Source organism: Alligator sinensis, unplaced genomic scaffold, assembly GCF_000455745.1.
Source record: "Alligator sinensis unplaced genomic scaffold, ASM45574v1 scaffold59_1, whole genome shotgun sequence".
NCBI classification, from domain to species: domain Eukaryota; kingdom Metazoa; phylum Chordata; order Crocodylia; family Alligatoridae; genus Alligator; species Alligator sinensis.
Genome location: NW_005841878.1, coordinates 4,392,034 through 4,404,823, shown reverse-complemented (window position 1 = coordinate 4,404,823; position 12,790 = coordinate 4,392,034). Strand labels below are relative to the sequence as shown.

The 12,790-nt window shown below is 41.9% G+C and overlaps 1 protein-coding gene across 9 annotated transcripts in view; it reads right to left on the bottom strand.

Annotated features, from left to right (window-relative positions):
• Positions 1 to 12,790, bottom strand: part of GPALPP1 (GPALPP motifs containing 1) — a 30,532-nt gene that overhangs the window by 359 nt on the left and 17,383 nt on the right. For 7 of the 9 annotated variants that reach the window (XM_025196222.1, XM_025196221.1, XM_025196224.1 and 4 more), the window contains 5 exons: positions 8,872 to 8,980; positions 7,345 to 7,392; positions 3,728 to 3,862; positions 3,360 to 3,524; positions 2,838 to 2,936 (listed from right to left, as the gene is read on the bottom strand). In XM_025196222.1, coding sequence (XP_025052007.1) covers positions 2,838 to 2,936; positions 3,360 to 3,524; positions 3,728 to 3,862; positions 7,345 to 7,392; positions 8,872 to 8,980 — 556 coding nt within the window. The remainder of the gene's footprint in view (positions 1 to 2,837; positions 2,937 to 3,359; positions 3,525 to 3,727; positions 3,863 to 7,344; positions 7,393 to 8,871; positions 8,981 to 12,790) is intronic. The other 2 variants (XM_006017327.3, XM_025196225.1) reach the window with 1 other exon arrangement.

The window sequence follows — 12,790 nt, the reverse complement described above, 5'->3', positions numbered from 1 at the left end:
GTGAATACTGAAGGATGTTGGTGAAATATAGTGTACATAAGGATTACAATAGCCAAGAGTTACAATGGTTGAGAGGGATTTCCAAAGGACAAAAATTTAAGTAATTGGAATACACATAAAAAATGAAATTCAGCATAAACAAGTGGGGCATGTCCACACATGCAGGCATGTGCGCTTGCAGCAGCTCTAATAAAAGCACCACAAATTTGAGCCGGGGACTTTTGCCTCGGTGCACGTGCTTGGACATGCACTTTGATGTGGGGCAAGTTGTGCCACTTGGGGCAAAATAACCCTGCCCAGCTCCTCCTGGATCTGCAGCCAGGGGGAGCTAGAGCCCGGGACCAGCACCTGTGCTGGCTAACAGAGTTCCCTGCATCCTCTACCTACTGCAGCAGTCTGGCAGTGGGAGTTGTTGCCTGGCTATGACCTGCTGCCATCTGCGATAGCATGTGGCCCCAAGGCTGCATGCCTGCCAGACCTGGATGGGGACTGCATGGCTACAATGGACTGTGGCTGCAAAGCTGGCCTTTGTGTGGCACTATTGCCATGTGTGCTGTCACCCTGCCATCTGGATAGCTATCGCCCAGAAGATGTTCTCAGCGTGGTGGCCTGCTTTGAATTGTCAAAGCATGCCTTCCTGGCCACCTGAGGTCAGCCACCTCCTGCTGGGTCCCAGGTACCAGCTGTGAGAAGGCTCCTCTGCCTGGGTCCTGCCACTTGCCTCACTAGCAGGAATTCTGGTGTTCCCCATTTAAAAACTGCAAAATCTCTGATAAAAAAAATCCTGAAGTCACTGTTTAAAATACCCCAAAATTAATGTTCTTCCACAATTAAAACAAAAGATCACTCTATATATGGCCCACTTTGGGGGGGGGGGGGGGGGGGAGGTCTGATACCTGGATATCCACATATCAAATTTTGAGCCCACGCTGAAAATACGCAGCATGGGGAACATTTTTTTGGTCCCAGCGTGAATTTTGCTATGTCTCAAACTGCTTTGAGATGTGGCAAGAGGCACGTGCAGGCTCATCTGGATGCGCCTGTGTAGAGTAATTCTGATTAGAAAGGAGTTTAAATCTAGCTGCATTTACCAATGAGTTTTAAAATCAGTTTTTAGATTAAATATCTAGGTGTCATTGTGAGGAGATAACTAAATAGTCATGACAAAAAAGAGCTTTGTAAAAACAAGTACAAAGAAGTTCAGTCCCAATTCAGGAAATGCATAAACATGAGCTCAACTAAGTGTGTCATTAGTCTGCTTAAGTTGTCATGTCTATTTACTTGCACAAAGTTAAGAACATGCTGAAACATTGCTGAATGAGAGAATTATGTAGCGTTTGTTAAAGACCCCAATTCCATTGTCACAGAAAATATTTGTAAAATTTCTATTGGCTTTAACAAGAGTAGGTCTGATCCCAAACTAGGTATGCTGCAGTCCCCTTTACAAAGGCAAAATGGGTACATCTCTCTGTGGTGACCCAGTTCCTTGCGCTCCCAGCTCCTGGCAAAATAGTGTAGAGGCCAGGCACAAACTGGTCCTCTATTTGTAAACACATCTGCATACATCTCTTTTGTGTTTTTCTAAGAAAATCAATAGGAAAACAGGATATTTCTTTAAAAGTTCATTTTTCCTCATTGATACTTATTTCCCACCTGCAGTCACAATCTTCCACTTGTGCCATCAGAAATGGTTGCTGTGGCAATCAAAGCATAGACCAGATTCGTTCCAGATTTAACTCCCCCAATTTCAAGAGAGTTACAATAGAAGACAAATGTGGTACTAGCACCACAAACATTAAGAAACAATTTTAATGACAATATGTATGACAACATTCTTGGTGGAAGTCAAAGGGGAAAAAAGGCTAAAAAACAACATAAGAATTGTTCTCTAAGCAAAATATTCTTCAATATTTTCTAAGAGACATCAGCTAACTTTAAAAAACAGTAAATGTGCACTTAATAAGGAAAGAACATGAAATGCAATTTTATATATAAAGAAATGCTAAATCCATAGCTGAACTAAAAGTAAGAAATACAGAAAACTGGAAGTTAACAGCTCTGGATTTTAAACTCTGCAAATCAAAACAGATATCTAATGAACTGCAAATACATTTTTTGAAGTGCTAGATAAAATTAAAATCTTGTCATCTAAGCCAAGTGGTGGTTCCCAAATCAATTCTTTTCTCTTAGGATATTTTACTGTCTTCTGCAAGATTTCAGGCCCCTATTCAGGGGAGAATAGAAAACAGAAGCCTTAAGGCAAATAAAACTCTACAAGTTGAAATCAGGGTGGGTGGCCAAGGGCCACATACAACTGTGAAGCTGATACTGAGGTCAGACTTGTAATGACCAGTCTTTGATTAAGAAAACTGCAAATGCTTCTGAAATATTTGAATATTTTACCAGAAAATGTTACCAGAAAAGTAGATATAGCACTGATTTATTTAGCATGCTGAGTATCCTTTCTGCCTGTTTGTATTTTAACCTTATAATTAAACCCATGTAATGGTTTCCCCTCCTCCATTTTTTCTAGAAATTCCTGTAATTTGGCAAAGAATTTCATGGTTTGAACTGAAGCTGTCTATTCTCAATGACAGAAGTTCTGACTTAGGACTAAAATACAAAGGGAAATTCACACACGCTCTCTCTCTCTCTCTCCAGCAGCAGTTTAAGACCCAATACTATTCTTGCTGACTGCCTTAAATGCCAGGCAGTTTGGGCCTTAAAAGAGAAGAATATCATGGTATCACCATAGAAACCAACAGCGCTCAGATGAGAAACAGAAAGAGTGACGAATTAAAGGAAACATGGGAAAAGCAATTTGCTTTTACACTTACATTATATGAAGATACTTGCTCAGCCAGTCTCTTGTCCCTCCTCGAAAATACAATTTCTTCATCACCCTTACTGGTTGACTTCTTTGCCTCATGCATTTCCTGATGAATGGAAGCAGATTGCAAGTATTAGTAAGCAGCACACTTCAAGCAACAAAGAAGTCTATATTTAAATGTAAAGGGAGCAAGCCAAGATGAAGCTTTTGTATCTCTGCCCATCAGGCATTTTTGTCCAGCTTGATTTAAAAAAAAAAAAAGCGCATACAAGCCTCAATGTAATTGGATGTTCATTAAACTGATACAGAATTGACTTCACTTGTTGTTGGCGAGAACAAGAAAGAATTTTACTCAAAATGGATATTCTCTAACCTTTAGGTCTGAACTGTGTGTGTGAGGTAAGTAATGAGAAAACTTCCTTTAGGCTTTCCTGAATGGCTGAGGCAATCTTCAGTTTATTTTCTTAGTCTTCTCAAGTACTAACAACATATATCATCTACATGTCTATACAAATGATTAAATACTCACTTTGGCTTTCCTCTCTCTGTCAGCTGGAGTATCTGTCCAAATTGATCTATCTCCTGATTTGTCATCAGCTCTTCTCTTGAAAGTTCTTGGACCCAATCCAAATTTTTTCAATTCTGGTGGAAGCTCTGTCATCCAAGATTCCCTTGTAACTCGCTTGGACCCATCCTTTAAAGTAAAAAAAAAAAAAAAAAAAAAAAAGGAAAGAAAAATATTGGAACCAACCCCACCATCCTGTAGAAATTATGACTCTTTCTGGTTACCATCTCTTCTTAAAAGCCACAAGAAAAGTACAACTGGAAAAGATTCAAAGAACTGCTAACAGATCAGGAAAACAGCACAGAGTCAGCAAAATTATTTATAAAACTTACATCGTCTGTACAAGTAAGCTTTTCTTTCATCCTTTGAGCTCTGTATTCAAACTCTCTAGTGACATCAGATTCCACTGGTCCTTTGGCAGGCATCGGACCTATGAGATCATCATCCTCTTCACTACTATCTGCTGCCTTTCAAATATAAAATATGAAACATATCCATCAAACATAGGAATAGAATAATAGCTCCATAAAATGTAAATTATTTGATCTAGTAGTTCAGATAGTCTATTCAGTAACTCAATAGCTTGTTTTACTTCATGCTGAGAAATGACAGAGGGGCTAGAGTATGTGCATGTGGCAAGCATACACCCAAAAGTTGTGTTAAAGCTTCTAGGAATATTGACCAACATTTTTAAGCAGCCATGTTGTTTTAGTTCTGTAACTCCCATTGCCTTTCAAAGAAATCACACAATGTCTAATACTTATACTTCTGAATGCATCATCCCTTGTGGTTTCCCAGACCTGAGGATGGGAACTTTGTGCCCAAAAGCTCATTTAACAGCTCTCTTGACTATATACTGTATTCACCTGAATCCAAGACAATCCCCTGATAATTAGATTCTATCCATGGAAAATGTATAAGTATGTTATAATTTTCCATGTACAGAGTCTGATTATTGGAGGATATAGTCTTAAAATTTGTCTTTATGACTGCAGAATGGGGAGAAATATGGCAGGGGGAAAAACGTCCCCCCCCCCGCCGCGCTTCATCCCCCCCCAAACCTCTGCTTCCCAGCAGCCTTGGGTCACCACCCCCTCCAGCCCCCTTCCTTCATCCTCAGGTCTCGCCCCCTCCTTCTTCCCCACAAACCTCCTCCTGCTTACCTTTGCTCTGGCACTAGCAGGCTCTGTCTCCACTCCATCCTGGGGCACAGTGCATGGCCCCAGCCTGCTCCTTGAGCAGTGTTGCAGAGCTGGCAACACTGCTACAGGGCTGGACTGGGGCCATGCTCCATGCCCTAGGTTGGAGCAGGGATGGAGCCTGCTGGCACAGAGTAAGGTTAAGGGTAGGGAGGGACAGTGGGAGCAGAAGCTACAGCAAGGGAAGAGGAAAGGGGAGGAGGGCAGGGGTCCAAGGCTGCGAGGGGGCAGAAGCAGCATGGAGGCAGACAGGGTGGGCAAGCGGGGGCTTGAGGTTGCCATAGGGAGAAGCAAGGGGTGTGGACACAGTAGGGGTACAGGCAGTAGCTGCAGCTGAAATCACAGCCCGCCCCCCCCACCTCATACTCGATTGTAAAACAAGGGGCTATTCCCCTGTGTTAAATGGGGGAAAAAAATCTTGTCTTGGAATAAAGTAAATACAGTAGTTTGTCCAATAAAGAGATTGCCAAACAAATCTTTCCCCTTGTGGTTAAGAGTATTCTTGCCAGAGAGAGATTAATAAATATTTTATCATGTGTAGAATTCCTACCAGTAGGGTGATATCATTATCTCTTAATACTCTGCTCATACCCCTGTAGCTCACCAGCCATTAAGATTAGAAACAATTCAAGGGTACATATACAACTGTAATATTATAAGCATCCGGTATCTTTATTCATTACATTTAAACTTATCCCTGTAAGTACGTATGTTGTTTTATGGATAATATTGTATACAATAAATGCGAACTCTAAAGATTTTAGAATTTGACCCAAACTTAAAACTGTGGGGATGCCATGGAGGATGACAGCAGACAAAGGGAGGGGCAGAATGAACAAAGAAATGCGCAGAATATGCTTATGGATTGGCTTCACTGGTACTGCTGTGTTAGTATTAATATTTCTTTTGTTTTAGAATTATTAGTATTTTGTATCAGTATTTCTTTTAAATTACCTGCCAACATTTCTTATTGTGCAAGGCATTGTACTGTTTGAAGGATTGGATGTGTCAGCTTTGAGAGGATGCTGAAAGGAGTAAATGATAAAGGGTTCCAGGTGACCTGGGAGAAGGCATAGAGGTCTTCCTGGGTTACAGACCCAAGTACCTGGGTGAGGGAGGCAAGAACTGGCAAGCCCAGATTCTGAGCTGGCAGCCAACCAAGGACAAGATTTATGAAGGGTCAAAGAATGCAGAGAGCTAACTAAGTGAGGATAAGGACCTTGAGACTCATGTGTAAGTGGACATGGGGCTTATGAAGTAGGGAGATGTAAGCAATTTGGGGTAGTTTTGGTTTTGCTGTGTTGAGGTAAGGGACATTCAAATGGTGACTGCGACACTGGCAGATTCAAGGATGAATAGACTGGCTAAATAGCCTTAACGTTCCTGTGTAAAACGGAGGATATTAGAACTGATGAGGTCACAGAGAGATAAGAGAAAGGAGTCATCAAGGAGATAACCCTGCTAGAAAATGCCATCTAAGGGGAGCAGGATAAGGTAGGAACACAGGAGAAGCAGCCAAAGAGGTAGTATAATTGAGCATAAGAGGTAGTATTATTAAATATAAGAGACATAGTATAATTATAAAAGCTAAGCAGAAGGAAGGATGGCAAAGAATTGAAAAGGATGGTGTGACTAACTGTACCAAATAAAGCCAAAGGTCTGGAGGACAAATTTGATTATCCATTTATGACCATAACAAGCTAGGTGCATAATGGCATTTCTTTGTGTCATTTTACTCAAAGCTTTCAGATTCATATCTTGACTACTGAAAAAAAGATACCATTTGTAATATTGCTTTAACTTATTATTTCAAACACAAAAAGGATGTTTTTGGGGTGGGGTTGGTGGCTGGAGAATGGTTAATAAAGAAAATGGAATGCTTTCATAATAAATTATCTTGAACCAGTTCACATCATAAGATGAAGAAATGTCATTGAAGAAGTCTGCCTCATTTCCTCTCTAAATGCAACTCATTCCACTACCTCCTGACCACCCCCCACTAGATGCAATTAAACAAAACATAAAAAATTCCTAAGTACAGGATTTAGACAAATCAGTACACTTAATTTACACTGCATAGTCAATGCAGTACAAACTGCTCTGAAGATAATAGGATGTATTATACCTGGCAATAAAAGGATCATGAAAAGCAGCAACAGATTAAAAAAACCCCAAACTTTTAGTTTGTTAGCTAGAAAGATTACCTCAATAAATTAGATTTCCACATAACACTTTTCATCTAACACCTAATTTGCCTATTTGGCAATGGAGGACTTCTTTGTTTGGGAAATGTATAAACAGCCTGATTTTAACACCTATGCCATGAAAGATCTGTCATTGTGATAAATGGCTTAATCATTATTTGCAGTTATAAATGATGAGTATCTTAAAATGTCAGACTATCACTCTTCATTATAAATTATGACAACGCTTGCTGTAGGAGGTGGTAGAATGATACCTACCCAAAAAGTACTGCTAAAAAAACAGAAACAAAATACAAAAACAAAAACACCACATACTAAGTCCCAGAGCAGAACTACCCTTCTGCTGGGTTATACCAGTCAGTAGTATTTTGGAGCCTTACACCAAAAATGTTACACACACACACACACACACACACACACACACACACACACACACACACACACAAAATAAGGAATAACTGGTGCAAACAAATACCAACATTTAAAATGGGAGTATCATTTTGTTTTATTGGTATACCCCTAGCAATGTTTTTTAATGCATCATACCAGGGCACCTTCCTTAGTAGTGCACATGCTGCTGTGTAGTTTGGATCCCTGCTGGGTTACAGGCAGCATAAACAGGCCAGTCATAGGAGAGAGACAGCAAGAAAGGAGAGACAAAAGTACAATCATGAAAATCAAGACTTTGAAATTAAAGAGAAGAATATTTTGAAAGTAAAGAGAAGACAGCAACCAAGGCAATGGAGAAAGGGCAGAGGGAAAGACTACTTTCCACTCCAAAGCATGCCAGTTCTTTTGGAGATAACTACAAGGAAACTGAAGTACATCTGCCCTTTTCTGTTTCTTCATGACGGATAAAAACAACAGGAGAAACATGTCAATTTTTCAGTTATTTTTTAAAGACAGAATTCAGGTCCCAACTATCATGAAGGCTATGGTGATTGAAGAACCAAGTGACACTGACATGATAAAAGACGAGAGCAAATGAGAGAACGTGAAAGCTTTTGAGAGATTGTTAAAGACTCTAGGCCAGTGGCTCCCAACCTTGGGGAGTGACCCAAATCAGGGTCGTGGGGGGGTCTGCCCCTCACTCTGCCCCTCCTGCCTGCATGGTTCACACAGCTCTCACCACTGTTGCCCCCTGTGATCCCACTCAGCCCAGGCGCAGCTGGGAATAAGCGAGTTGGTTGCACGGGCCACAGAAAAAAAAAAAGGTTCAGAGCCACTGCTCTAGGCTTTTCTCTTAATACACATTTAGCTCGTGCCCAATGCGCATAATGGGAAAACAATGTTTTTGTTAGAGATTTGTAAGCCCTGCACCTTCAGTGATGGTGGGAAAGCTTGCCCGAACTATACTCTAATATCTATTTTAATAGGTTGCATCGCCTCCGTGAATCTACTAAAAAATCTCTTGAGTATAGCATCACACCATTCCCACTGCAGGAAAGCATATTTTCCTGGAAGATGATGTTCAGTTTGGTAAGCAACCCCAGACTGCTGCCTCTGTTTATGGCCAGAACTGGCGTTTGTCACTGGGTGGCTGGCAGCGTCCCTTGTCCCTCGTTATTTCAGAGCTGTTGACAACTGTTGCTCTAGAGGCTTCTAGAGTTTAGATGCTATCAAACCACAGTGAGGAAGTGATATCATTTTTAACCATTCCCATCCTAAATACAGGGAAAGATCCTGAGTTGCACAGAAAGGAAGCCAATACCATTTTGTCTGGGCTTTGCTTACATTTTGGGGCCTCAAAAAAGAAGAGGTGTTTGAATTTGACAGCAATAACCTCTGATGGCAAGTTATTACTAGCCAAAGAAAGAAAGGAAAATGTCAGGGGAAGTCTGACCATAATTAAATAGCCCTAGATGTTCTGGGTCAGCCTTTTTGAAGAAGCAGATTTCTGATCCTCCATATCACAGAAGTTAAAAATGAGTGAGACACTTTCTAAACACAGAGTCAGACAATCTCCATTCTGAAAAATGAACGTTGGATCAGACTATTTGTTTGTCAAAATGTTTCAGGTGTACATAGGGTATGAATACAAAATGGATCTACGACTTTTCAGTTTTCACAAACCTGGGAACTGAATTGTGGAGGAACAGAAGGTCCTACGGGACAGCTGTTCTCCTCAGAGTCTTGTGAAGGTTTCCTAAACCCAGGTGGCAATGCAGGACCTATAACAGGCCTTAAAGAGAGGGAAAAAAATAATGTTTTTAAACTAAGAAAATAAAATGACATATCAGCATGAAAAATACACTAACAGTAATAACTTTCTAATGTCAGCAAAAGGAAACAACATACCACTAGGTCAAGAGGCTCAAACCAGTAGAGATGAGGCAGCTGTTTTCTATCCATATAAAAGGGGGCGCACACACCCCACATATCCATTTCCATATTCCAGGAAGACCACTGCATGAAGATGAGATGCATGGGGGGGAGGGGAGGGGAGGGGAGGAAGCACTAAGAGGGGAGTAATCAGCAGTACTTCTGTCCACCCACAGCTACCTTCATGGGAGCACTGAAGCCTGGGGAGAAAGTCAAATGAACCCTTTAACTTTCTGCAGATGTAACGAGAGGGGAATGAGAAGGAGCTCTTCACTCCATGAGGTCTGTAGGTCCTCAGGAGTGCACAAGCTGACCAGCCCTCCTCAGTATTTGCTGATGAGCCCACTAGCATGTTAGATTGTACTGAAGGGGAAGAGAGGAATAGAAAAAACAAGCCTAAGGAAATTTGTTGCTGTCAGGCCCACTATCATGCCCATTCACTCTCCTCTGCTGAAGAGACTCTCAAAAATGATGAGAGAAGCTAAAAAATACAGAACAAAACAAAACAAACCCCCCCAAAACCCAGAGAATGCTCAGGACACATTTTTTAAAGGGAACGCCAGTAGAAACCTGAGCTGTTTAAAATATTGTAAATGTGATGTGTCCTACTAAATCTCTATTTAATTCATTCCTTCTTATTTACCCTTATGACTCTCAGTCCAAGTTTTTGTGCAATCAAACATAACACATTTAATTGCACTAATTTTGCTCGTTTATTAAATCCAGTATAATCTAATAAGTAAAGCCTTGCAGAAGGGAACCTACTGCCAGGATTTGAAAGAACACCCTTCAGACATATGTTAGTCAGAGGGTTAAACCTAGTAGCTGAAGGTAGACACAGACAAGAGCCGTGTGTACCAGGGCATCTATCAGTGAGGGTCTGGGCAATCCCAAGTGAGAAGCCCAGGGTACTGGAATACTTGTGTCATAAATGAGTAAGGTATTTTCCCGCTGGCATATCCAGTCTATCCTGGACACTATCCTGGCCTGCTCCATCTTTCATTTCAGCCTTTAGCTTAGTTTGCTAAATTTGAAACTCCACTTCCACCTAGCTGCTAGAAAACAGAAGCAACTTCTTTCCCCCCACCTCCTGCTTTTTGCCTATTAAGGCCTTATCTACATGGGAACTGTTTTCAGTGCAACTTAAATGGATGAATTTAAATTGATAATTGATGTGGATAAGTAGTTCTCAATGTTTTTACACTCAATGCACCCTCCATAACTTTTCTGAATTTAGTGGCACCCCATTTAATAACTAATTTCACTTATTTTTTGACAACAGAAAAACAACACAGCAATTCTTCTGTTGCAAAGAACCCAGAAAGACCACAACAGGTCAGAATGTTTTCAACACTGTGGATTCCTATTTGAAATCTCCAGGTTTATCCTATGAATCACGTAGGTATTTGTACACCTAACAGTACTAGAACTATTGCACAGCACCCTAGCCAAGAATCACTGATATAGATATTGACGCACTGATTTAATTTGGTATAAAAATGCCTCTCTTAGTTTAGCTTGGGGCAAGTTTTAAATTTATTCCCCTCTATTCAGCACTAGTGAGGCTACATCTGGAGTCCTGTGTCTAGACTACAAAAAAAGATGTGGATAAATAGGAGAAAGTCCAGAGGAGGGCAACAAAAATGGTTAGGAGGGTGGGGTATATGCTGTATAAAGAAAAAAAAAAAAGAGGGAACTGGGCTTATTTAGTCTGGAGAAGAAAAGACTGAGGGAGGAGAGCAGCCTTCAACTACCTGAAGGGTGGTTCCAAAGAGGATGGAGCTGGGCTGTTCTCAATGGTGGCAATAACAGAACAAGCAGCAATGGTCTCAAGTTGCTGTAAGGGAAGTTTAGGCTAGAGATTAGGGAAAACTCTCTCACTAGGAGGGTAGCAAAACACTGGAACAGGTTACCTAGAGAGGTGGTGGAATCTCCACCTTTCAAGGTTTTTAAGACCCAGGTAGACAAAGCCTTGGCTAGGATGATCTAGTTGAGGATGGCCCTGCTTTGATCAAGGGGTTGAACTAGACCTCCTGAGGTCCCCTCCAACCCTAATTTTCTACAATTCTATCAAGTCAAACTGAGAACAAAAAACACAACTCCCCCGCACAAAAAACCTCTAACACTGAAATAAAAATGTCCACATGCCAGTGGTTGCATCTGTGTAACTTACAAATATAACCCATGAAACTTTTCCCTGCAAAGTGCAGGGATCAGCTGTCAAATCCTCTGCCCTTCTCCTAACTTCTGGGTTGCTCCAAGAAAGGGGAAGGAAAAGGGTTTCTAATACTCTATGCCTTCCACAGCCTCCAATTTTCTTCCCTGTGAATCTCTCTGTTGCTGCTCAGGGCTTACCTCAGGAGCTTGAAGCTGACATGATTCTTGGCATTTTCCTGACTATTAAAGTCTCTCTGAGGACCAAAGTGAATCTAAACAAAACCTTGTTAAATAGGCCCTGCTGCTGTCTGGTAAAGCCTGGAGAACATTCCACATACTCTTGACAGACAACAGTGCACCTGTCTAGAATGGCAGAAAATTTCAGATACAAAAGGGCAGGAAACCAGTTTTTAAATGAAACATCATTTCCTACAAATTTGATGCAATTAGAACCCAGAATCTGCTTGCAAAAGTCTTATGAGCTGCATACAGGCATTCATTTCTAGCAGTGGAAATTTTTGAGAAATTTCCACTGCTGGAAATCGTTGCAGGAGACAGAACAATATAGGTGTTCAACTGGCCCCTCTCCCTTGCCTTCGAAGGTGTGGGGAGCAGAGGCCACCCCATTCTTTCCAGTCTTACGGGCCTGGAGTAGCCCCTGGGGGGGTGGGGCACAGTAATGGGGGACAAAGACCCCAACCTGTTCTCCAGACCAGGCAGTCCCTGGCCTGGGGAAGAGGCAGAGCACATTGCCTACTGCTCCTTTCCCCTTCCAGAGCAGTCACACAGGAAGAGGTGGGGACTGGAGCAGAGGTCGAAGCCCCTGGCCACTTCTCACACCAGGGACTCCAGTGTGAGAAGCAGGTAGGGGTCTTGCAGCGCTGCCCACTGCACTCAGACTGAGCAGCAGAGAAAACTCCCCACCCATTCTTCACACAGGGGACTCCAGTCTTAGGAGAGGGTGGCAGCATCTTACCTACCCTGGTTCCCAGCCCCCAGGAATTAAATTCTGCCCCTTAAATTCTGCATTTAAAACCCTAGGGACCAGGAACCAGGCAAGGGAAGCCTCCCTTGTCCTGGTCCCAGGGGCATTGCAATCCCTTCCTCTGCTGCACAACTACACAGCAGAGGATAAGGGGAAGCCAAAGAGAGCTGGTAAAGCAGTTCTCCACCCTTCTGCCTCTTCCTGAGCCAGTTCAGGATGGGAACTGCAGGGCAAAGCTTCCAACCTATTCCCCCCTGGTTTGGGGATGAGTCAAAGGAGCAACTGTTGCTGTTCCCCTCCCCTCCTGGACAAGACCGTAAGGGGATGGGCCAGCATTTTTTTTTTGAGAGAACATCTGAAAATTTAGATCTTTTCCTGGAAGAGGCATTTTTCACCTGGGAGAGATTCAGTGAACATTTGTATGGCTTTTCATTTCTATTGGGTGAATGGCAATTCTCTCAATAGAAACTTGTATGTAGCCCTAGTATCCACTGGATTTTTCAGGCTTCAGCTGATGTTACAGTTGAA